This window comes from Natrix helvetica, assembly GCF_964273705.1.
Source record: "Natrix helvetica genome assembly, chromosome: 1".
Classification (NCBI taxonomy): Eukaryota; Metazoa; Chordata; class Lepidosauria; order Squamata; family Natricidae; genus Natrix; species Natrix helvetica.
Window position 1 is genome coordinate 107962732 of NC_138548.1, and position 25952 is coordinate 107988683.

The window sequence follows — 25952 nt, forward strand, 5'->3', positions numbered from 1 at the left end:
TCCCCAAGAGGCAATTGGACTTTCTGATTTTTCTTTGAAGATGTTTCGCTTCTCCAAGAAGCTTCTTCAGCTCATCCAAGAAGCTCTTCAGCGAAAGGTCTTCCAAGAAAAACCAGAAAGTCCAGTTGCCTCTTGAAAAAAGCACCTTTGGGAATCCAAATGTAAATCACATAACCACGGGGGACTGCTGCAAGGGTCGAAAGTGTGAAAAATGGTCATAAGTCACTTTTTTCAGTGCCGTTGCAACTTGAAACGGTCACTAAATGAACTGTTGCAAGTGGAGGACTCACTGTACAGTAGAATGGAGGGACATTGGAGGCCGGGCGCCTCAACTTGCCCCCCCCCCCCCCCCAGCAACAACTACGAAGCACCCGCGAGAAAGAGAAGCCCGCAGAGGCCGGGAGCCTCTCCTCAGGCCAGACGTGAATCTTGGCACGTCTCCCGGCGGCCGCCCTCCCCAGGTCACGTGTGGGAGTCCCTGTTAAAAGCTCTGCCGCCTCCTCCCCAGCCTCGCGGTACTGGAGCGGCAATTGGCGGGGTTGCAAGGGGCTTTTGCATAGACCACCAGGTAAGGGAGCGGGCTGGAGGCGTGAGGTGGGGATTGGGGGGTTGGGAGACTCGAGCTTTTCGCTCGGGAAAAGCATTTTTTTTTTTACTCCGCGGTGAAGGATGCGGGGTGTTGAGGAGGGGGATGCGCGCCCACGCAGAAACGATGCCCGCGCGTACGAGTTAAAAAGCGTGGACGCGGTCCTTCCGAATGGGATTGGGATGCTTTCGTTAGCGTAGGGCTGAAATGTTTCGCGGTCAAATCTTGGGGAGAGCTACTGAATTGCTCCCTTCCTCGGCCTCCTTCCCCCTTGTAAAGGACGGCGGAGAGCCCCGAGTCTCTTCGGGCGGGGGCGGGGGGAGCCTCGAGATTTAGGGATGGTAAGTGGGAGGAAGGTGACCGGATCACCAGATCGGGCCTGTAGGGATCAGAGCAACTGGTGGTTCTGAAAGAGAGGCCGGTGGAGTGCTAAGCCTAGCGGCGTGGAGGCAACTTTTGCAGCGTCCCGGAAAGGCAGCGGGGTCGTCGGCTTGTCCACGGAAGCCTCCGCATGGAGGTACTCATTGCAGCACGGCAACCCCGCCACCCCCGCAGCCGTATCTTTTTTAAATCGGCTGGCGAGAACCGGCTTTCCTTTCTAAGGCTGCGTTTGTCGCCTGGGGTCACTTCGGCTTGGTCCCTTGCAATGGGGTTTCAGGCTTCCGGAGCGAGGTAATGGGGCTTGGCTCCATCTTCGCCAATCCTGGAATTAGTTTTCCCATGTCCCAAAGGTGTTGGCAACTGGACCTTCCTGGTTTTTCTTTGAAGACCTTTCGCTTCAATCAATCAATGGAACGACTTGTTCCTAGAGGTTGTGGGTGCTCCAACTTCGGAGTCCTTTAAGCAGAGATTAGACTATCATTTGTCTTAAATGGTACAGGATTTTCTGACTGAGCTGGGGGCAGGGGTTGGACTGGAGGACCTCCGAGGTCCCTTTCAACTGTTATTCTGCAGTCGCCAGACTCTTCTGCCCTGAGTAACTCTCTGTATCAGCGTCTTCAGCTCTGGCTGGGTGGTGGGGAATGGAGGGGTTTATATTTATTATCACATCCAGTCAGAACGGAAGAAACTTCTTGGATGAGAAAGAAAAACCAGAAAGTTCAGCTGCCCCTTGGGAAAAAAAAACACCTTTGGGACAACCATGTGGATGGCGGAGAATCTCCATAGGCATTTAGTTTTCCTATGCAAACTCATGGTCTCATCCTCCAAGGCCCCTTTGTCTCCAGGACAATGGTGGTTCCCCTCCTCTTTGCAACAGGAATGCATTGAGGAGAGAGCTTGTGTGGATTCCTTGCTTTAACCTAGGGGCATTTCCCAGAGAGCTGCATTGATTTTACTGTCTGTCTCAGAATGACGGGGGTTTAGAATTTAGAGTAGGGAAAGTAAAGGGGAGAGGAGGGGGGGCTCTGTATAGGAATCGCTCCATGACGAAGTGGGTTTCTTTCATCCCTATAGCTGGATGCAATTGTTCACCGGTTGCACCCTGGAGCAGCGCCGCGGGAGATAGTACAATTAATTTATATGGCCCCGCAGGAATGCTGAACAAGAGAAGCAAGTCTTACACAGGGGTTAAAAACCACATGCTGTGTAGAATAATCTTCCTACTGTACATAATGAAACAATTTTTTTCTACCTCCTGATATTTACAAAATATCCTGGCTTGCTTTGTCCTTCCTGCTGGAAGCTTAGTGGAGCCAGATAGTCTCAGCTGTTTCCAATATTACTATTGCAGCTGCCCCATCCGATGCACTGAGAAACAGACTTTCCCAGGGCCCCCTTGTGGAAAAGTACAGCTTCCAAAGAGTGATCAAAACTGTGCAAATGCAAAGATGTAAGATGACCTTTTTAGTTTGATCACTATGCAGGGTCACCGGAGTTCATGTGCCTGAGTGAAATTGTGTATCAGATTGTACCCTGAACCAGACTGTCTTCCCAGCCACAGACTTTCTGGACTTTAACTTCAAACAATCACTTTCATACTGTCCGTGATCTTTATGTCCATAGTGCAGTTTGCCCAAGGCAAAACCATACATTGTTTTCACTGCTTTTGTTTATATAGGTCCCATCTCTGTGAGTTTTCCAGTCGCCATCTAAATTTTGTGTCTTAATGTGCAAGTTGAAAACAAGCCATAGGATAATGCCTCTCCTAAGGCTGCTCTTGCCAGATCCTAAGATTAGAAAGAGTAAAATGTTGACTATGCAGTTTATTGTGCTGCTGCTTCAGAAATCACTGTGATCAAAGACATGCCTCAAGGGGACTATAGAACAAATTCAACATGGACCTCCTGTTGAAGATGGTACAGCTTCCATGGTCAATGAGGACCATGCTCCTTGACCCTCATTCCCGTCCTTTTGTTCTGTTGCATCCATGTTTTTTGTGAAAAGAAAATCTGGTAAAAACCAAATTGAAAATAAGCCAATTCTGGCACATTTCCAGAATTAAATTAATATATGTGAATGTGGGGACATAAAATATCTGAGTGCAGAGATGAGGCTAGAAATGAACTCTTGACAGCAAATGTAATAGTACCGTACAAGCAAATGAGAAATGTAATATAAGGAATTTCTTATCAATTTTTTTTCTTCCAGTGTTACAAGATGTCTCTCAAAGAAAAACTAATTCAACATGTCCATAAGGAAGAACACGAACATGCCCACAACAAAATCACTGTGGTTGGGGTTGGTGCAGTTGGCATGGCTTGTGCCATAAGTATTTTGATGAAGGTAAGTGCTGTCTGAATTGCAGAGTGCACTTTGCAGTATTTTGCATCTTTGCAATTTGTTTGAAATAGACGGCTCCTGTGGATCCAAAGCGTAGATTGGGAGCGCTACAGAGGTAATCAATATCTTTAAACCAGAATGTCTGCTTCTAATCTGTCTCTGTTCCTTCAAGAGTGCTGTGACCCATTTGAGGTCACATAGCATTAATAAGACCAGTGGTAACATAACATGTTAGTCATTTTTAATGCAACTGAGAGAAAAATGCTCTTTAAGGCAATTGAATTCTCATTCCTTTTATTTCTTTATTCTGTCTTATCTTTCTGTTCAAAATCTCTAATGTCAATATGAATAATAACGGGGATAACGGGCATCCTTGTCCAGTTCCCTTCCTGATGGCCATTTTTTCTGTCATATCACCATTTGCCATCACTTTTGCCGATTGGTCATTATAAATAGTTTTAACCATATTTACGAACCCCAAAGTCCATAATTTGTAATTGTATTATCATATATCTGTTGTATTATTTATTTTTGAAATGTTGAAATGTTAAAAAGCCAGTCCCGTCTGCCTAGGTGAATAGATCTGTGGATAAAAAGCTTTTCATTCTGTTGAAAATATTAATGTTAAGTTACTAGAATTAATCCTACTGGAAGGATCTGAGTTTAACCAACAATATTTGTACCAAAAATCATCTTATATAGGATATATCCTATGAGCGATGTTATCTAGTGGGACCCAAGAAATGGGACCACCATGTTGCAGCATCTGCCCCCTGGGACATCATCCCTTTGGAGATTTATTCACTTGCCTTCAAGTGAGCCCTAAAACATCATTCTTCCCCCCAGGCCTTGATTTAGGTTTCTGGATGTTGAGGATAATGGGGGAGGTTATTATTGTTTATTGTTCCCTCAGGGTAGTTTCTAACAAGTTTTTCTTGAATATAATTTTGTGAAGTTGGCTTTTGGGAAAGACTAATAATTGGACGAATAATTCTGATCTGATAAGCCATCCATGAGAGATTATTGAAGACTCAGTAAATCTCCTGGCTTTGCCCAGGAAAGTGATAGATCACATTTGGTACTGCATTTCACTACCTAGGTAAGAGCTGCAGAGAATGTAATGCGCCATTGTTAGGTCATTAAAAATATGTGGGATGCCCCCACACACACTCTCTCTAACATTTGACCCTTTTTTAGGACTTGGCTGATGAACTTGCTCTTGTTGATGTTGTGGAGGACAAGCTGAAGGGAGAGATGTTGGATCTTCAGCATGGCAGCCTCTTTCTCAAAACACCAAAGATCGTCTCTGGCAAAGGTTATATAATCTTTTTATGTTACAGAAACCCTCTTTTGCTTTAGGGAAGTGGCAATATCTGATATTTCCTAGAGTGAATGGGACTTTCGCCATGGGAACCAATACAATTCCTTTTTTGCTAAGATAGCTCTTGGTATGATAACACCCACCCACACTAATACAATACCAACATGGGTAGAATCCTATATCACATGGTATATCTATTACCACAGTTTTGGAAAAGTTAATCATGTCTAATAGTTATTTTAGTGGGATTACTTAGAGCAGGGGTGTCCAAACTTGGGAACTTTAAGACTTGTGGACTTCAACTCCCAGAATTCCCCAGCCAGCATGGCTGGCTGGGGAATTCTGGGAGTTGAAGTCCACAAGTCTTAAAGTTCCCAAGTTTGGACACCCCTGACTTAGAGCAATTATTAAATTTGGATCCTTCTCACTTGGTTTTCCAGAATGGTTAAAAACAGACGCACTTCACTATTGCTCTCTCCTGATGGCAGAACTCTTAGCCTCAGTTTTCCCCTCCCCCTGCTCTTCTTTTGGCTATAGTGGCAGAAACAATCTCCAATAAACAAAATAAGTTCATTTCTCCATTGTTCCATTAAATGGTTTTGTAGTCAGACTGCCATGATTACAAAAAGGAATAAATGGATTGTAGCCAAATCAGACTGACGTAACTTTTTTCATTCATTATCAAAGATAAGCAAAAAGAAGTTTTTAGAACACAGTCATGTGAAAAAGAAAGCATACCCTCTTTGAGCTCTATGGTTTTACACAACAAGTCATAATTTTTTAAAAAATCTAGTCCTTAGCAGTTCTTATAAATAAGTACAACCTCAGATGAACAACACATGACATACAATATATCATTTATTATACAAAAAGAAAGCCAAAATGGAGAAGCCATTTTGTTTTCAGGTTACTGCAGATCGAATCAGACCGCTCCCCTTCATTACTTTAGGTTTAAAATGGAAAGATCTTAATACTCTTTCTACATCATCATAACCTTCCAGGCTGGTTCTTAAAATTCTTTAGCCACCTGGCCTTCCTTCTTGAAAAAGTGCAGAGTCATATGCAAGCTGACTGGCATCATGTTGATTGTATACATCAGCGCCTGCCTGTGGCTCTTTGTTATATTAACTGATTCCTGTTACAGCTATTCAGAAAAGTGAGATCATGTTGGACTGGTTTATGGGTGAAGAACATATACTATATGACTTCACCTGATAAAGGTTATATTAGCTGGGAGATACAGCTTTCAGTTGGTTCCTTGGCTAGTCTTAGATGTGAGAAATTTGGAGGAAAAACAGGGAAGTGTATAAATTGATCCTTGCTTCTAGCTCCGGAAGGCTATTAAAAGAGTGTAGAACATAATCTGACATTGAACACTGGACAAATCAAGAAGGGTTAAAAAACTTGGTGCATGTCCAGAAAAGATATCAAGCTAAGTTTAGAAATAGACATTTTGGCCCCAGAATGGTCTTTGGCCGACACACAAAATGTGCTGCCACTAAGCGCATGGATTTATGGGGCAGATAATAAAATAAAAACAGAGATTCACAAATCAGAATTCTAAAGAGCATTGAACTAACTACTGAATAGAGCAGGCTACTGTTTTAAATTGATGTTTTCTTTTTGCTTCATTTAATCACAGCCTTGCCTGTATTAGCAATGTAGGTCATAGCATTTCATGGCAAGCTATCTCCATCACCCTTGTCAGTATCATTTTTGTCAAACCCAAGAACTATGGGTTTGGATTAATTATAGCTCTGCCTCTGAGGCTAGAGAAGAGCCTGGGGCCCTTCACTGACTCTGCTTGAAAAGAGCTAGCAAAAATAAATAACTAAATAACGGGATAGTTAAAGTTTTGTTTTACCCCACATGCTTTTTTTTTTAACCCGGAAACTTGAGCATTCTTGCAATCATGAGAATTTGGGGATGCCTGAAGACAAGTTTATCCTTCCTCTTGGATACATTTAGGAACACATAAAGTAATTATCCTCAATCAACTTTCAGCAGTGTTGGATTCTAAAGTCCCAAAATGTACAGAGCTCAGGATGAGGAAGGCTGATGTCGCTACTTATTTGCAACCTGTAAATCTAAATGAATAAATTGTCACCATAGGGCATCTCTTTCCCTTTTAGTAGTTTTGCATCTCTCGATCTATAGGCCATTTTTTCTCTGACATGAAAGGTTTCGTGCAGTCGATTCATCCATTGCACAGGCAGATGCTGAAATGTATGTTGAACATACAATTTCTTGTTTGGCAGATTATGCAGTGACTGCACACTCTAAATTGGTCATCATCACTGCTGGAGCTCGTCAACAAGAAGGAGAATCTCGTCTTAACCTGGTTCAGCGTAACGTGAATATCTTCAAATTCATCATTCCCAATATTGTCAAGTACAGCCCACACTGCAAGCTGCTTGTTGTTTCCAATCCAGGTTGGCCATCTCCTTTTCTGAATGTTTACGGTCTATTGTTTATTGTCCAGGGTTTTTAACGGGAGACGGACATACGTTCCTTTGATGGGAATTTAAAGAAATTTTGAGTTTTCTCTTGCAGAAACTAAATCCACTTTTGTACTTATTTGCAAACATCTGTCAGGTCCAGTACAAATGTAGCAATACCTTTCTTCATAATGAGACTGGAAGTCAGTCTTGGGCATGTTGCTAAAAATGAGGACCCGGGTTGTTGGGGGCAATAGGCTGACTCCGCAAACCACTTAGAGAGTGCTGTATAGCACTATGGGGGGGGGGGGTAAATGAGTCTTAAGTGCTATGGCTATTGCTATCTTCTCATCATTGAGAAGTCCCTACGTACAGGTGAAAATAAATGGACCAATCTGTCTAATTTATCATTCTGATCTGGAGACAAAATCTGCTAATTTTCTGTAAGGATTAGCAATCTTTCTCCACCGTTTCTGCCCTTAATATGGCAAGTGTTTTCCAATTTTTTTTTAAATCAACAGTGGATATTCTGACCTATGTGGCATGGAAAATCAGTGGCTTTCCTAAGCACCGTGTTATTGGAAGTGGCTGTAATCTGGACTCCGCCCGTTTCCGCCATCTGATGGGTGACAGACTGGGTATCCATCCTCTCAGCTGCCACAGTTGGATTATTGGAGAGCATGGGGATTCCAGCGGTAAGCAATAATTTTGCTCTTGGCATTAAGCCTAATTACATACTAAGCAGAATGGAGAAATTATTCTGGAAAAAGTTGCAGATTTGCAACGTTTTATGAAAGAACCCAAGATTGTAGAAGCTTCTGTTGTGTAATCTATTTGCTGGCCTGCACCTGAAACCTTCCAACTTCTTTCATATTCTTGGTGGGTGGGGGTGTAAAATTTTAACAAACTCCTTTTAATCTAACCAGAGCTCTGTTGTACTAGAAGTACATTGGCTTCTAAATGTAAGATTTACATGCTGAGCAAACCTAAAGGAAGCTTTCTCTATTCCCTTCTCAATATAAAAGTTAATCTACCCTGCCCTGCTACATGAAGGTAACACTAGATGAGCTATATTTGACTTTTAGTTCTGTTCAGAAAAGGTCAGTTCTGTAATCCAAGTAGGCCAAACTCTATCAATCTGAATTCTATACTCATAACATGGGAGTTCGAAATAAATCTTGTAAGAGACTCTTGGACTTTTATAAAGGAAAGCTTGGGGTGGTTTTTTTTTTTTTTTACAGTTTGTCGTATTTGACCCCCTGGCCATCCTACACAGAAATCAGTGTAATAGCTCACAATAACTAATTTAACAATCTGTATGCATAGCATAGGGATGAGGTGGCTCGGTGACTAAGACACTGAGCTGGTCGATCAGAAGGTCAGCAGTTCGAATCCCTAGCGCCGTGTAACGGAGTGAGCTCCCGTTACTTGTCCCAGCTTCTGCCAACCTAGCAGTTCGAAAGAATGTAAAAATGCAAGTAGAAAAATAGGGACCATCTTTGGTGGGAAGGTAACAGCGCCTTTGGCGTTTAGTCATACCGGCCACATGACCACGGAGACGTCTTCGGACGGTGCTGGCTCTTTGGCTTTGAAACGGAGATGAGCACCGCCCCCTAGAGTTGGGAACGACTAGCATATGTGCGAGGGGAACCTTTACCTTTATGCATAGCATAGAGTATTTAAAAAGTATATAAAAAATTACTTGCAGACTATAGGGGAAGGTCATCTTCATAACACCTAATTGTATTACTGTTTTCCTTAACGTGGTGCAAGAACCCAGACTAGCACTTTTTACACCCGTTGTGATAGATGATTTTCCTGTAGCACAGCCAGCACATTTTGCATATGGAATAGCTGAAAAGATGCTGAAATTTCTTTCAATGGAAAGATATATCAACTTTCCAATTCCATCACTGCATTGCTTTACAGGGAACACTAGCCTGTCAAAAATTCCCTCAACTTTGGAAGATCTACAGCACCTTACTCTGTTTTCCTTTCTTTTTTTTTCTCTTAACACTGGATTTTCCTTTCTTTTTTCTTTACATACCTCCTATAAGCTCAGTAGACCTCCCAATATACCTGCCAAGCGTAAAGATAGCAATTTGTTGTCCATAGATATATTTGTTTCAATTTACTGGAGTGAAAACCAGACTCTGGACACCATCTGGCCTTAAGACCCATTGTATATTTCCATTCCCACTAATTCCCTAGGTTTCTGGGACTAGTGCAAGACAGTGGAGCTGCGAGTAATAGTTCTCAATTGGCCCAGGGTTCTTAGACCTGTTTCCCTACTTGACATCCTAACGGGGGAGTTTTTTAGCATCATCAGACACATTGAGTCAAGGGAGATTGAACCATTTTGGTTGCAAAGGATGTGCCTGGAGATTGAGTAGCACTGTTCATCAGCTGAGGACAGTAAATCCATACAGACCAAATCTTATTTGAACCCTTCCATGACTCAACCTTGGAGCACCAGGCATGGGAGGTGATATTTATAAATTCTCATAACTTCAGGCCAAAATCTCAGCAATTAGGCACAAGAAGGATTTCTGATTATCCACTCTCTACTGAGACCCGAAGTTCATGAATAAGGTGAACTTGATTTTTCAGTAGAGCCAGAAAAAAATACTCCCCTCTGCCCTAGTCTCCAAATCTAGTTATTGCAGTAAACCTGCACAATAGGTGAGTTGTTAGATTTATCTGGGCAAAGCAAGAATTCAGATTTAGTGCCATTCCAAAAACCCCACCTGGGCCACAGGGCATGGGTGGGCTTCAGTCAGTTCGGACTGGTTTGGGCGAATTGGTAGTTACGGCCAGTGGCTGGGCCCACCCACCTGCCCCAGTGCTATCCCGTGCGCTCACATTTTTGATTCTGGGCGAACCAGTTATTAAATTATGTGACGCCCACCTCCGCCACAGGTTATTTGTGACCATGTCCTCGTGGATCAAGACATGCATGTAAGTAGCCTATAATAGTCAGAACAACTTTGCCTTCTGAAAAATTATGGCCCTTTCCACTAGCAGGTTTGTATCTTCCTTAATAAAGCACTGAAAGCTTGTGCTTTGGCTGAAGTCTCCTTTGGCAAAACAATGCTGCAGAAAGTAGTTCAGGGCAAGGATCTAGGATTCCCAGGCCTAGAGGCAGCTCTAGTACATTTTACTATAGAATGCCTTGTTACGGAAAAATAGCTCACTGGACATACTATGAAGGTCTTTAGTGTGTCATGTCCCTTCTTTGTTCCTGTGTGTTTCATGTTTTCCTCTTTGAGCTCTCTTTCTAGTTTGCTATTCCCAAACTACGAAGGCGGCTCCTTCGCTAAAAGAGATGTCAGAAGTTTCTAGTCTTGCATCAACAGTAGGAGACAGTTACTCCTTGTAGAATGTCCTATCTTTATTGTAGGTGAGGAATTTTCATAGTTGAATCCAATAGACCAGGAGTCAGCAAACTGCAGCTCTGGAGCCGCATGTGGCTCTTTCCTCCCTCTGCTGCAGCTCCGTCACCGGTCGGCGCCACAATTTTGAGAGGAGCTTCCAGCGGGAGGAGGAGAGAAGCACAGTGCGCCAGGAGAAGACTCTTTGGCAAGGGGATGGTTTTCCAGTTGTCTCCACAATTGATAGGGCTTTCGGTTATGACAGGTAGAACAAAAAGTACGCCACTCTAGGAGGAGACTCTATGGTGGGGGAACTGAACTTCCGGTCAGCTCCAGAATTGAACAGGCGGCTTCCGGTTAGGACCTTTGTGGCTCCTGGTGTTTTCTTTTCTTTGGGAAACGGGTCCAAATGGCTCTTTGAGTGTTTCAGTTTTCCGACCCCTGCAATAGACCATTTGATAAAATTTGAGATTTCTTACAAAGGCCCAGGAATATCTGTTCTCAATGTTATGGTGTTACATTAGGCATTGATAGTTTATTCTTCATGCAGTTGTGTAACCCTGTACACAGAAAGGTTTGCTTTACTTTGCACTTTGTGATACAATAACTACCTACCTCTATGTCATATATTACAAAATACTTGGCTAGCTACTCTTAAACAAAAACTAAGGACATAATAAAGGAAATACTTAGTTAATCATTCTTGCTTTGGAATACAGTATTGGATCGTTTTCACTTCTCCTAGTCCATTTTTGCCAGTCCTCCATTCCAATAAAATTAACAGGAAAATGTTAGTCAGATCTCATGCATTTGCATTAATTGCTCAGGCTCCTTTTCATTTTGGGATCAAGATAAAATTGCTACAAAATTCTGCTTCATCCAGTAAACTAAACAAAAATAAAAGATCAGAAATATAATACCCAACTTTTTAAATCTGTTCCCAGGTTTCCTATGCCTGAAAGGAGCAGTGTTTGCTGTTCCACAAACCCTGCAGGATAAATTATACATAGTACATAGTGTCCAAGCCAAATTCTAGCTGTAGAAGCAGAGAGGACTATTCACAGCTTGCTTACCACGTCCAAACTATTTTCTATATAATTGCCCTGACTTTGTAAGAAAATCAGTTATGTCAGTATGTTTGGACTTCATTAAAAGGATTAAACTGATTAATTAATCTGATTCTGAGGAGGATGAAGCTCGGGGATTTATCTCATTCCATAAGGCTAGTCACTTATTAATTATACAAGGAACTTGTGTTCTGAAGGTAAGGATAAAGGTTGAGAAACATGGGTACAGAATTTACAAAGAAAATGAGAGTACTTGACCATCTTAAGAGAACGAAATATGTCTGCGCAAAGGTATAAAAGCTGGAGGAGCTTCACATTAATTCCAGTTATGTTCGAAAAAAGATCCAAGGTCCACAATAAAGAGGCACTGATTGGTCAGTAAGTCAGTATGAAAAGGAGCTGCTGTTAAAGATTTACTCACTTCTTTTCCTGCCAAATTTGTTCATTCAAAAATGAGGGTAGGTTTGGTCCTGATTATCTGGAGCTAATCCAGTATCTTTTTCTAACCAGGTCAAAGGCTCAAAGCTGTTCCTTTACCGTAAATGGATCTTCATTGCTTACTAGAATAAAGGCCATATTCGGAACCAGCTCATCCATTTTCACTTGTTTCAGAGCTTTCCTTGAGGTTCATGTGTGGGAGAATTAAAGTGGTAGCTTTTTTACGCTAACCATATAATTTTGTAAATATAATGTGATTGTGTTTTGAAGGTGTGAATAACCTGGAAAATCTTTTTTATTCAGTGCCTGTCTGGAGTGGTGTGAACGTTGCTGGTGTCTCCCTAAAAGAGTTGCATCCTGAAATGGGTACTGATGGAGACAAGGAGAACTGGAAGGAAGTCCACAAACAGGTGGTGGACAGGTAACACTTCAAATTTATGTGGCTAAGAATCATACAAAACATGCAGTGCGATAAAATATAATCACATTGTGATAAAATATAATCACAGACTTAGGTACTTCCACAAGTATTATAAGACCCAAACATTCCAACATATGTTGGAATTTATTGGCATGCACTATCTTTTTATATATGTCTGAAGTACTTGTATTTCAGAACTAAACAATCTGAAACCATTGGTTTAATTTGCAAACTAGTTTGTTGTGTTTTAGATCATTTCCTAGCAACATCATGAGTGCTGCCATAGTTTTGCAGACCAATCTTAACGTAGTAATCTATTGCAGTGCTTATGAGGTGATCAAGCTGAAGGGATACACATCATGGGCAATTGGTCTGTCTGTGGCTGATCTGGCTGAAACCATCATGAAGAATTTAAGGAGAGTACATCCAATTTCTACAATGGTGAAGGTAATCAACTACTCATTAAGTCATTATGGTTTCATAATTTGCGTATTTAGCCACAATTCAGTTCCAACATCCTGGATCCAGCAGGAATTGGAATGCAAGCAAGACTAAAGATCTGAAATATTCTACACATACCAGAGTGAATATGGACCTCAAAAACACCACTCTTGCATACTTCAGAAGGAGACAGGATTTTGTTGAGAAACAGCACAGCGAAGGCAGAGAAAGAGCAATGAAAGACATACATGCAGCGGGGAAAAATAGCCTTTGCAATAATAATGTGGTGAGGGAATAGCAATCCGAAGGGAGAAGACATTAATGAAGCACTTAATGGGGAAAAGAACAGTCACGGAAGACAAAGTAGCTATCACTGTAGAAATAACATTCAGTGGGGAAAGCATATAAGCAGTACTGGAAAAAAACGCAGCAGCAAACAATCCTTAGGAGTAAGAATGGGTAGCATGCAGGTTTTTGGGAATAGAGTAATAGAAGCCCCCCCTTTTTTGGGGGGTAATATATGTCTGTTGAATATGTAGAGGAAGAGAGGGGGTATTGTGCTTCCTTTGGGATTTCAGAAAGAGAAAAGAGGGACCAAAAAGATAGCTCATGTTTAATCATGGTAGAATGTGGAGGGGCAGGAAAGTAGAGAAAGCAGGTAGGTTAGGGGGAAGAGGAAGAAAGGCTTGGATACCTTTCAGTCACATGATCGTGGTTCTCTCCTAAGGTTCAGGCAAATTCAGAGGGAGGTTGTTGGCATTCTGTTCCTTGGTCTGATCTGAACGGATAAGGCAAAGTCGGCTATTTTTTTATACTGCAAAACCCAATTCTGAAAGGGCAACTCTAGGGATCTGGGAAGGCTGTGCTTACAAGGCCTAAGGAGGCAATCAAGCAAAAAGGGCAAGTTTGCTTCTGGGATACTCGAGAGCCCTCTTGCGGCTGTAACTGCAAAAGCCTGTTGATCAGACAATCCCGACAGCATATTCTCTGCTTCTTTCCCAAAAGGCCAGTACATTAATGAACCCTGCCTTCCCTGTCTTCCCAAGATGTTCCCTGGTGTAAGGATAACTTTCCAAGGTGGGAAGTAGGGTGGGGAACTTAATAGTGGCTGCCTGGTTCTGCAGTTCTCCCCCAAGAGAGTTCAGCTAAAGATGGAGAGAAGAACTCAATATGAGCCCCTCTCATTGTTTCTATTTCTGGTCAAAAAGTACATTTTTATAGTGTCTTTTCAACCTCAGTCAGATGACTACTGTCCCCCCTTAGACAAATTCAAACAGGCTTCCCATTTCTAATGATTTCAGATAGTTCTGCTGGCAGTATGGATTTCAAAATGGGCAACATGGCAGCTGCAGAAGTCTTTTGTACAGACACACATACAAATAGGCTGGGTTTGACTACTGTGCTGCAGCTACCGTCTTTGACTGTTTTTGCTGTCTCCTCCTGTGTATGTCAGTGATCTTAAAACATACGCCCTTCAATTTTTCTTTTTATTCAAGCAAATTGGTATCAAAGGGGTGTGTGTGTGAGCATGCACGCGTCAAGTTTAACTGCTCATCTCCCTCATAGGAGTTTTTAGTCCAAACACTGCCCACATAATAATTTCACCTGTTTTATCTGAAGGTTTTTAGAATATTTCTCCCTATAAATTATGTGGCTTTGTCTAATTTCTTCCAGTGATGATAAAATGTCCATTATATTTAAAGAAAAGTGGTATTTCATGGCCATAAATATTTTATCTTTCCAGGGTATGCATGGAATTAAAGATGACGTCTTCCTAAGTGTTCCATGCATTCTGGGCTCTTCAGGCATTACAGATGTGATCAAAATGACTCTGAAGACTGAAGAAGAAAATAAATTGAAGAAGAGTGCGGAGACACTGTGGGGAATCCAAAAGGAGCTTCAGTTTTAAGTCTGTCTCTTTGCTGTTTACTAATGTGAAACAGGCCTTAGTTGATGGTTATTTGCACTTTTCAAATGAGACAATTCCTTTACAAGTATGTATTTGAAGCATCAATGGTTAAATAACAAAATTCCTCTTCCTCATTTAGAAACAGAAGCTGCAAGATTCCTATCTTGATCTGTGACCAAAATAGGAACATAATCTAGTTTTATGAAGGGACAGTCAATCCAGCATCTACTTAACACTACTAAATGAAATTATCCTGCTTTTTCCCAGTTAACATCAGATCAGAAAATAAGTTACTTGGTTTTCCAAAGATTTTGCTGTCAAAAATGATAGGCAAATTCACTGACCAATATTTTCTGCTGACAGGTGACTTAAATTTCCACTACAGAGGAAAGGTAAATGTCAGTGCTTCAGGTCTTTGTGTATATTTTTCAAGAGAACTCACTGTACTCTCCTTTGGGAACTGTGCATGCAACATTTAGAATTGATGCAATTGTCTAGCTTTAGTACCAGCCCAAAAGAGCAAAATAAACATCAATTACTTTTGTCTGCCTTCATTTATTTCATACGCACCCACGCTTCTGGCAAGTGCTCAAGACAATATCTAACATCGTTTTTGAAAATGAACTAAAACTAGTGCCAAAAATTAGTAACAGTTAAAACTGAAACATTTGATGAAATGGATGAACCCTTCTGGATGCCAGGAGTGCGGACTGGATGTATCCATTGCTGAGGAGGCTTACCTGAAAAGGCTGATTCCTACGTGCCAAAAAGATTGTATTCTCTTGAGACAGCCTAGGAACCTCAGGAACGACCTTCTTGCAGTCAAATGCATTGGTAATGGAAAAGATTGTAAAATGTTTAGGGCTTCAGAAGTAACATCAAAACCTTAATTATGTTCTGTAAGAAAATTTCAACCAATGCATTTTTTTAATTGCTGGGATTGGATACAAGCCACAGTTGTGAAGATAAAGCACATTATGATGGTCAACATGGGGTGTAACCATGGCATAACAGTTGCCTACTCTAGAAGGGCTGAGTAACAACCATCATCATCGTCTTTTAATGACCCCATAATCCCTTGCGGGGTGGAGTCTGGGCAACTGAATTGGGCAGAAGGTTCACTGGCAGGATGCCCTTCCTGTCGCCAATACAGAGTTATATTCAGCAGATAAAATCTCAATGTGTTCAGAGAGAGAAATATCTGCTTCTACCTAGGATTGAACTCACAGCCTCTTGATTGTGAGGTGAGAGCTCCACCTCTAGGTTACCGCATCGCTCGCTGAGTAACAACCATGCCGCAATTGAAAATAAAGATGTATGTTGATGGCCTGCAGCCGTTTCATTTACACATTGAACAGTGGAAGACTAGACGAATTCATATTGTTCAACAGCATGGGTGCCCAAAAATATCTTGTGCCAAATTCTGGATATGGCTCAATTGGAAATTCTATTATAAAAGCATCTGCCTTGTGGCGAGATGGGTGGCAATTTTTAATTAATAATAAAACACTTAAAATGGTCTATGTAGCTGTCCAAACAAAGCCATGGCTGATGGGTATCAAATGCTCTTAAATTACAGAGCCATGCTGCCCTCCCAATAGAATTTCATTGTGCTGAAGCATTAAATGATACTTGGATTATACAGTTATCAGCAGGAAGCTTCAGGAAAAAGTACAAACCCATTTAAAATTAAGTACTATAGTAAATAAGCGTAGCGTTCCTGGTTTCAGCAGAAAGGAACTCAAACCTTTGACAATATACTAAATCCATATTTGCTTGAAGCAGGGGAAAGAAAAAGCTTTAGTTCTTTTTTAGGATTGGTTGAGAAATATTTTCCACTAGTTAAATTGACATTTTTATATATGTGGTCTCAACCAGAACACGATACTTACAATGGCACTCCTAGTATTCCTAGATATATGCAAGGATTTGTTTGCGATTCAACAGAATTTGCATGCTGCTACAGTTCATAAATTAGCATGATCTGAATAATACCTATGTAACAGGGACTAATGCAATACATAGGTGAAGAATTCCAAGCTGATCTTAAAAGAATATTATGAATAGCAAGCTGAGGATACAACCATCAATATTTGCAAATACAAAACAGACTAAGCATGCACACAATTTACACATCACCATAATGGCTTGTGTTTAATCAGCTCTGCAAATCCCAATGCTCTTACTGAGGAAACTTAATAAAACATTACATATTTGATCCCTATTCCTATCTGATATTGTGGGAAGCTAAAATATTAAATTTAGTGATGTTGTTTTTTGTCTAAAACCATGGTTTAACTTTTGGAATCAGTTACAGGACATTATTTCAAACGATTATTAAAAACAAAAGCTATTTACCAGTAATTCATTGTTGTTATATGAATTTAGCAGATAAAGTGCTGGAATCAACTCATAGCTGGAGCCAGCTGAGGAGGACCTATGGAAATTATTGAGGTATGATCTTGCCTGGTTACCAGGGGAGTTTCAGCTGGTTGGTCCTGCGGAAGCTCCTTGCTGCTGCGAATTCTGCCACCTGTTTTTTATATTCATGTTGGATTTAAGCAGTAGTGAATGCTTTTCTGCAGGAGGGGGTGATTTGCCCTGCCTTGAAGCAGTAACAGCCCATCCTCTCCTCAAAAGGTTGTAAGATGGATGTAATAGAACTGGTTTAGGTTTCATCCAGCTGCAAACTTCCCATTTTGTTGAGGTAGTCGTAGGTGCACAACTTCAAAGGACTCCTTTTGAAGTTCAATTAATGACAAGTTACAGCTTCCAAGATGGCATAGTGTGTTTAGGGATGACTTCTGGAGGATTCAGGATGGGGGTGGTGCTTCTATTCTCTCCCCCCTCCCCACCTGATTTATACAGTAAGTAGTCCTCACTTACTGACCACAATTGGGACTGGCAACCTCCTCACTAAGTGACGCCCATCCCATCAAATCCAGCATGAGGGGTATGTCATAGGTCTCATCCATGAAGGAATGTCATCTGACAGGACACAGGAAGAGAGCTTTTTCCTACCCTGATGCCCATCCTTTGGATCATCTTTCCCCTAGAACTTAAAATAGCTCCAGCCCTTCTGGCCTTTAGTAAAGGTCTGAAGACATGGCTGCATCATTATGCTGGGGATCTGGTACTAGTGGGCTAGAGCCTGTTAAAGGACTACATTGTTAGTAAGTTGAATTGCCTTGGTAAGGCCACACGTAGAATACTGCATTCAGTTTTGGTCACCACGATGTAGAAAAGATGTGGAGACTCTAGAAAGAGTGCATAGAAGAGCAACAAAAATGATTAGAGGACTGGAGACTTAAAACATATGAAGAACGGTTGCAGGAACTGGGTATGTCTAGTTTAAGAGAAAGGAGGACTAGGGGAGACATGATAGCAGTGTTCTAATATTTCAGGGGTTGCCACAAAGAAGAGGGAGTCAAACTATTCTCCAAGGCACCTGAGGGCAGAACAAGAAGCAATGGGTGGAAACTAATCAAGGAGAGAAGCAACTTAGAACTGAGGAGAAATTTCTTGACAGTTGGAACAATTAATGAGTGGAACAGCTTGCCTCCAGAAGTTGTGTATGCCTCAACACTGGAAGTCTTTAAGAAGATGTTGGATAGCCATTTGTCTGAAACAGTATAGGGTTTCTTGCCTAAGCAGGGGGTTGGACTAGAAGACCTCCAAGGTCCCTTCCAACTCTGCTATTGTATTGTATTTCACTCTAAGAGATGGTATTTTCCACAGTCTTAATAATTTTTATTGTTTGAAAGGTTTTTTTAGTGTATGAATGTGGTTATTTTTTAATATGTGAGACTGATGGCAAAACAAAAAAATTATCCCTGTTATAAAATCAATTCCAGAGGCTTTAGAGGTCAACGTTGAATATGGGAGAATCAAAGTATGTAGGATTCCTATGACATAAGAATACTGCTTCACAGAGTTCTATCATAGCTAATAGTGCATTAATCTATCTATTTTCATTGGTTTATTGATTATAGTTCTCCTTTAAAGTAATTCAAGGTAATCACCATCATCAAATTTGTTATTAATTCATTAAATTAATGGCACATTTTAAGAGACATCCTAAAGAATTAATCTGATTTAAAAAAGAATAGGTGATTTAACAATGAGAAAACATACAGTATTTATGGTTTAATAGGGGAGAAGTGAAAGTGTTATGGTTAAGCTAAGAAGTGTCTATTAAACAAGCAAATAGATCAGCTCATACAACAATTTTTAAATAATGTAAAAGACATTTTAGCCTCCAGCTATCTTCTAGGGTTTTATTACAAATTGATCTTAGAAGTACACAGATAACAATTTCAACTATATTCTGCAGATGTTAAACGAAAAGAAAGACATGCTCACTGCACAAATACCTATAGCACAAGGAAAAAAGGTTATGCAATGGATTTTATTTAGCCATCAGTCCATCAATGCAAAAGGTTTACAGAAAATTGAAAGTGCATTCATAAAAGCTAGTCCTTACCAAAAAGAAGAGAAAGAAAAATATATTATCCATTCAAAATATCTTACAATTGAATGATATAATAACTTATTTTTTCCACCTACATATTCAAAGGAAACTCAGAATATGACCATTTGGCCCCTACTACACTTTCTCATGCCGTTGATTAGTAGAGATCACTGAGTCCTGCAGTCTTTCTTGCTTTCTGCATAAGTGCCCTCAGTTGGAATTGCTTGCGGGACAAGAGACGGACGTGCTGAAAAGAAGTAAAACAGGTCGAGGATAAATCGCACAAGACTGATAAACATGATAGACACATATATTTGAGATCACCAATTACTCCATTATTGAAATAAATATCCAGATTTTGATTTTGAAAAGAACCGGTCAAAATAAAATGGATTTAAGTTTACTTCCCAGTATTTCCAGGAGGCTTAGCTTTCCACAATGTATATGGAGGTTTTTACTAACCTTTTATATTATACATATTGATAAAGCCATAAAATCAACAGGAAGCTGATCTAATTAGCAGAAATCGGACGATATTCTAAGGCACTATATGATGTAAATGTGGATCATTTCTATGCAGGTAGTCCTCGACTTACGAGTACAATTGACCCTAAATTTCTATTGCTGAGTGAGACAGTTATTAAGTAAGTTTTGCCCCATTTTACGACCATTCTTGCTGCAGTTGTTAAATGAATTAATGCAGTTGTTAAGTTAGTACAAGGGTTGTTAAATGAATCTGGCTTTCCCATTCACTTTGCTTGTCAGAAGGTCAGAAAAAGCGACCCCAGGACACTGCAACCGTCATAAATATGAACCTGTTGCCAAACATCCAAATTTTGATCATGTGACCATGTGGATGATGCAGCAGTCATAAGTGTGAAAAATGGTCATAACTCACTTTTTTCAGTGCTGCTGTAATTTCAAATGGTCATTAAACAATGTAAGTCAGTGACTACCTGAATAATAAAAATTAACATAATAATATAACAGTGTTTTCAAATACCAATTTGGAAAGTACTAACTTAATGAAGCAGGGATTATAACTGGTTGTATTATTAGAGAATTCTGGAAACTGTAGTCCCAATTATAGAAAACATGATTGAGAGATGTATTATATAAAGGTACCTAAATCCATTATTTCCTTGTCTTTAATTGACTGTACTACCTCTGCTCATCAGCGATAATACACAAAGAACAGAAGATGCTTTTTTTTTATAAAGCATGGTGTTGCTGTGAAGTATATATGAGTGAACTGCAAAGAACTCTACTGATTTTGCTCTGGTGATTCCATTTCTTCTCTTCCTAGATCTCACTGTTGAGAGAGCTTTATTTTATTCAACAAAAGTAAGTGGGAGAGGCCAACAGAGAAGACAAGCCAAGACAAGCCAGATTCATAAGATACCTCTCTGGAACTTCAGTGTATACACACGGATCCCTTTGAAAAGTAGCAAGATAATAATCTGAATAACCAGGAGCAGATAATTAATTACTGGCAGAATACTGGTGGAAAAATCAATTGCAAAGTAAATTAGTTGAAAAAAACTAAAGATAAATGTGGGAGAGAGGAAACTAAACAAAGAGATGAAATGCAGAGCAAGAATCACAGCATATGCTTGTACTGTATCTTTGTAGTTGCCATGTGGATGGTGGGTCTTCAATTGCTGCCTGCATACTATATTAGATCAGGAAAAGAAAAATCTGCATTTGCATATCACATTTACTAAATAGCATTAAAGTTCAGAATTAAGGTAGACAAGTGGAAGGGCCAGTATATTCGTGTATATTTGAATATTTCATTAAAACTACCTTGAGAAAGATGTCAAGGTCTATAACTCCACGTCTCAGTGCTTCCCCCAGATAAAAGATGGTATCTTCAATAGCATTTTCCTCCGCATACAAGTTCAGTATCTGTTTGTAAAGTGGTGCGGTAGGAACAATAACTTCATCTATGTCATTGTTTTCTGACTGACTTTCCATTTTTTCCAAGGCAGAACTTAACTCTTCATCTTTCTTTTTCAGGAGATCGATGTTTTTGTCAACTTCAGCCTGGACAGACAAGACAGTAAAATGATTTTATATCCATTTAAAATTGACACTCTAAATTTCACTTTTCACCTTCATCTACTGAGTATTGTACTTTTTTGGGGTTGCTGTTCCTTTGAGTGAGTCTTCACTTAGACAAGTCCCTGCAGTTTTCTTGGCAACATTTTGGGAACTGGTTTGCCATTGACTTTTTCCCAAGGTTGAGACAGACTAACTAGCCAAAGTCATCCCAGTTTCTAGTCTGGTATCTATAATCACTGGCTGTCAACACAATTAGTGATATAAAATAGCCCAAGGGAATTAAGAAGAGACTTAATAGATTTGAATTAAATCCTGTATTTCCTACATTAACTATTTTCCTTTGGGATTCAGTAGCGATACAGACCGGTAGCCACATGCATATTGCCACTATTCTTAAAAATGGCTTATAATGTTTTTTACTTGCTGCTGATAATCTTAACTATATATTACTGAATCTACCTTGAATCACTTATCATTAATTTACCAAGATTAGGTTCAAGTATAATATATAAATAAGAAAATGAATAGTCAATTAACTTTCTCAATGCCCTTGTAATTTTATAAGCCTTTATCATAAATTCTTTTATTCATCTTACTCACTAGATATTACTCTAGATCTCAAATACATTTGTGATTTGACTACTTTTTTCCAATATTACAGTAGTCATTCTGAAATGCAACAGTCTGGCCTATCATATATTTCTATAAATACATATTATTATAAAAATAATTTTCAATGCTCTTCTTAATAATTAAGTATGATTTAATTTCCGTAACTGCTTGTCATGACTTCATTTTGTGCTCAAGCCGTTGTTTAGGAATAGTGCGTTTTCCCCACCGGACCTGCCCATTTTGATGGTGTCACTGTTTCATTACACATATGTGAACTCCCCAAATAATTAAAAACTGCTCCTTCAGATTCAGAGTAAATCACATGCATCTTATCAAGCAAAAATTATTTCAGCTTACCTTCTTATAACAACACATGCTCAGGTGCTTCCTTCCAAGATTTGCCAGATTGTAAAATACATTTTTATGTATGTAAAAGTTCCCTGTTTAATAAGACTGCACAATATCCATTTAACCTAATTTCTACATCCTACAGATGTTTGAGTAGAGCTTAACTCTACTACAAGAGATTGTTCCTATAATTCTGCTCCATTCTATCCTCTCAATAATATCATTTTTGAGATTTATTTATTAATCAGATTACCAGTCCATGCAACTCTAACAATTTGTGATGGCTTAACTATAAATAAAAGTCTAATCTCCATTGGAAAGTTAAAAAACGAACAAGAAGCCCCTTTTCAAAGAACTTTAAAAATTGGGGAGAGTGCTCATGTGAATTTCCAAGGGGATGTTGTTCCAGAGGACAGGTGCTGCAATGCAGAAGGCCTGCCTCCTCAGTTCTGCTAGGTGATACTGCTTACTTGAGGGGAGCAGGAGTGAGTTAGATCCATCAGATTTTACTGGGTAGGCAGAGTTCAAAGGAAACAGATGGTTCCTCAGGTAACTAGGCCCTTTGCCGTGAAGGATTTTGGAAATGACAACCTGCACTTTGGAGGCCAATCCGAAAGCCAAGTGGTAACCAGTTCACAGAACATGGGTGTTACCTATGTTCAACCTATCCATCACTGCTGATGAGATAAAGAACTGCAACAATATTCCAAATGCAACCACAACATATAGATTTACATGATGAAATGTAAAAGGAAAAGCATATAAGCATAAGAGAGATAGAATCTCTTTCAAAGGGCATGTTTGCTTCCCAGACCAAGTACCGTATTTTTCGGAATAGAAGACGCATCTTTTTTCCCCCTAAAAGAGGGTGAAAATTTGGGTGCGTCTTATACACCAAATGTAGCCCCACCCACCCACCGGCCCCCACCGGCCCCCACCCTTTGGCCTCTGCCTCCCAGCAATTTACCTCTTTGCAGCAAACGGAGGCTTCAATAAGCTATAGCAATCCCTGCAGCCTCTAACAGCTGATGATCAGGAGAAATTGAAAGTGAAACTGTTTGCTCCACATGGCAAATTGATGGGAGGCAGAATTTTTTTCTTGTGCTAATCAGGCTGTTGCTGCAAGGAGGTAAGTCAACAACTATAAATCCCTATAGAATGTTCAAATTATTAGACTTATGTTTTAAAGACTGCTTTATTATTGTTCTAGACAACTTGACAAATGAAGAAGCTTTTTAAAATAAATGCTTGATCTGAAGAGGCCCAGTGCTATTGTTTTAAAAAGTGCTATTCTTTTAAATAGCAGAGAATAACTATACTTCCAGAAAGCACATTTTAACAGCATCTGTACATGCATAGTCTGAAATATAACACTACAAACTGTGTATATTGTCTGTACTGTTTGCCGCAAGGAGGCAAATTGCTGGGAGGCAGAGGCAGGTATTTTTCCCTTGTTTTCCTCCCCAAAATCTAGGTGCATCTTATACTTCGGAGCGTCTTATACTCCGAAAAATACAGTATTTTATTTCTATCCAGATGCCTTAGTAAATGACCCTTCCTTTTCACTGAGCTTGTCAATAACTACAGATGTAGTTACAACATCTCTAAAATCTAAAATTATGAATAAAAAGAAATGTACACATTCCACATTCACATGATATATTTTTTTTGCAATTTGTCTTTCCTACCATTATGAAGATATGCTCTCGCAGTAGTAGTAGATGGAAGGGCCGGGGGGGGGGGGGGAGGCACTAATGCACAACCAAAATTATTCAGGGAAGAATATTCTCCTGCTTACCACCTCTTGGTCTAGACGAGTTACCATCTCTTCAAGCTTCTGATGACCCTTTTTCAGATCCTCTTCCGTGCGCTTCAAGGCATTGAGCTCTGCCTGGGCACGATCCATTTCTTCTTTCATTCGCCATCTCAATTTATCACTGACTGCTGATATAAGGGAAGCTCGAATAGTGTCTTCACTAATTGTGCCATCTCTGCTGGGACCTGCAGAATAAAAACCACAGTCACAGAAGTGCTGCTGTCCATGTCCTCAGACAGACCCTTAGGCATGACCTCTGAATATTTTAAAGGGAAAAAAAAACACAAAAGGAATACCACCTCGTGCTAACTTGGAAAAGTCATACTTTAGAAGGTATATCTGTGAACTTTCAATGCATTTAGGAATACAGATAGTCCTCGACTTACAACAGTTCATTTAGTGACCGTTCAAAGTTATAACGGCACTGAAAAAAGTAATTTATGACCCTTTTTTAACAGTTACCACCTTTCCAGCATTCCCAGGATCATGTGATCAAAATTCAGGTGCATGGCAACTGATTCATACTTGTGACCATTGCTGCGTCCCAGAGCCATGTGGTCCCCTTTTGCGACTTTCTGACAAGCAAAGCCAATGGGGAAGCCAGATTTACTTAACAACCAGGTTACTAACTTATCAACTGCAGTGATTCACTTAACAACTGTGGCAAGAAATGTCGTAATGTGGGGCAAAACTCACTTAACAAATTTCTCACTTTTTAACAACATAAATTTTGGGCTCAATTGTGGTCGTAAGTTGAGGACCACCTGTAAATGGATCCCTGGCCAATTTAATATGGGTTAATTATCTCATCATAGTTTATAACTGAGTTATAAAAACCTCAACCAGTTCTCTAGGAGCTTTCATCTAGTGCAAAAAAGATTCATTAAGCTTCCACATATTTATTAATTTAAAATAAAAATTTAAATAAAATAGCAGGCCTTTCTTAGGAATTCAAACTTCATAAGCATCTAGTGCACTTGAATTACTCCGATGTTGGTGAATACACCATAAGTAGAAATTTTTATTAGGAAAACTTAAGATGTGTCTTATCTCAGACTATTACTGATCATTATTGCTTGATGTTATTTTTTTAAAAGAATTGTAAGAGCGCTATATACTGAAAACAAAGAAACCCTACTTTATTTTTATACAAATGTTCTTTTCATCCTAGCTGTAAAAAGCTATAGGGCAAATATTATAATCATTTGACATGTGATGCCAGGTATTTGTCATGCACAAATGATTTTTCTTATTTTAATTCTTCTTCTCAAACATTCGGGCTAAAATGATTTTAAGTTACATGTATTACAACAGTATCCAAAATAGCAAGAATTAGGAACAGCCCTTTATGATAAAAATTGTATTTTACCTTAACACACCAACTCAAAGTGCCACAGGTTTCACATGTAGTCTGAGTTTGCCGCATCCATAAATGTTCTTAATATTAACATTCTTCTTCTAAATCACAGTCTTTTTCAAAATCATGAGTCCTTTTTGTTTCTTTTAAGATTTCCATTGCTGAAGCAGCATCCAGATTATGAAAGGGATTCTGATATGTCCATTCCAGTAATACCAGTTATTAATACATATCAATACAATACCAATATTTTTGAAGTGTCCACACAACAAATAAAAATAGTGAATGACTGAAAATGTCTATTCTTCCCACAACTTCCATTCTTTCTTGTCAACTTTATTTATTCTGGTTTGATCTTCAGATGAAATTGACTTTCAGGGTCACAGATTCTGATCCAAATTTCTTCATTTTGAACTTCATATGATGCTGAAGAACGTGCGATAATTCATTTTAAAATTTTCTTTCTTCGGGCTTTCACTTTTCTAAATTCAGGTTTTAATGATGTGTAACAAAAATGAATATAAAATCTTCAGGTTCAGAATCTAATGAAGGATGGTTGAACAGTACAGTC

The 25952-nt window shown here is 39.7% G+C and overlaps 2 protein-coding genes across 2 annotated transcripts in view; one reads left to right on the forward strand and one right to left on the reverse strand.

The window, feature by feature from the left end:
- Window positions 1-411: 411 nt before the first annotated feature.
- Window positions 412-15256, forward strand: LOC309381485 (L-lactate dehydrogenase A chain). The gene is made up of 8 exons (XM_081932536.1): window positions 412-568; window positions 3176-3310; window positions 4505-4622; window positions 6887-7060; window positions 7588-7761; window positions 12246-12363; window positions 12687-12810; window positions 14549-15256. Exons 2-8 carry the CDS (start codon window positions 3185-3187, stop codon window positions 14711-14713), a joined length of 999 nt encoding a protein of 332 aa, XP_081788662.1. The 5' UTR covers window positions 412-568; window positions 3176-3184; the 3' UTR covers window positions 14714-15256.
- Window positions 15257-18970: 3714 nt separating this feature from the next.
- Window positions 18971-25952, reverse strand: part of TSG101 (tumor susceptibility 101) — a 33141-nt gene continuing 26159 nt past the window's right edge. Inside the window, exons 8-10 of the mRNA XM_081955129.1 lie at window positions 24007-24209; window positions 20991-21230; window positions 18971-19431 (exon numbers count right to left, since the gene is read on the reverse strand). Of these exons, the coding sequence (XP_081811255.1) occupies window positions 19342-19431; window positions 20991-21230; window positions 24007-24209 (533 nt within the window). The 3' untranslated portion in view covers window positions 18971-19341. The remainder of the gene's footprint in view (window positions 19432-20990; window positions 21231-24006; window positions 24210-25952) is intronic.

Bases quoted from the DNA above. Each gene is read 5' to 3' on its own strand.
- LOC309381485 (XM_081932536.1), top strand. From the start codon at position 3,185: ATGTCTCTCAAAGAAAAACTAATTCAACATGTCCATAAGGAAGAACAC. The intron at 3,311-4,504 runs GTAAGTGCTGTC...ACCCTTTTTTAG, and splicing joins CCATAAGTATTTTGATGAAG to GACTTGGCTGATGAACTTGC. The intron at 7,762-12,245 runs GTAAGCAATAAT...TTTTTTATTCAG, and splicing joins AGAGCATGGGGATTCCAGCG to TGCCTGTCTGGAGTGGTGTG.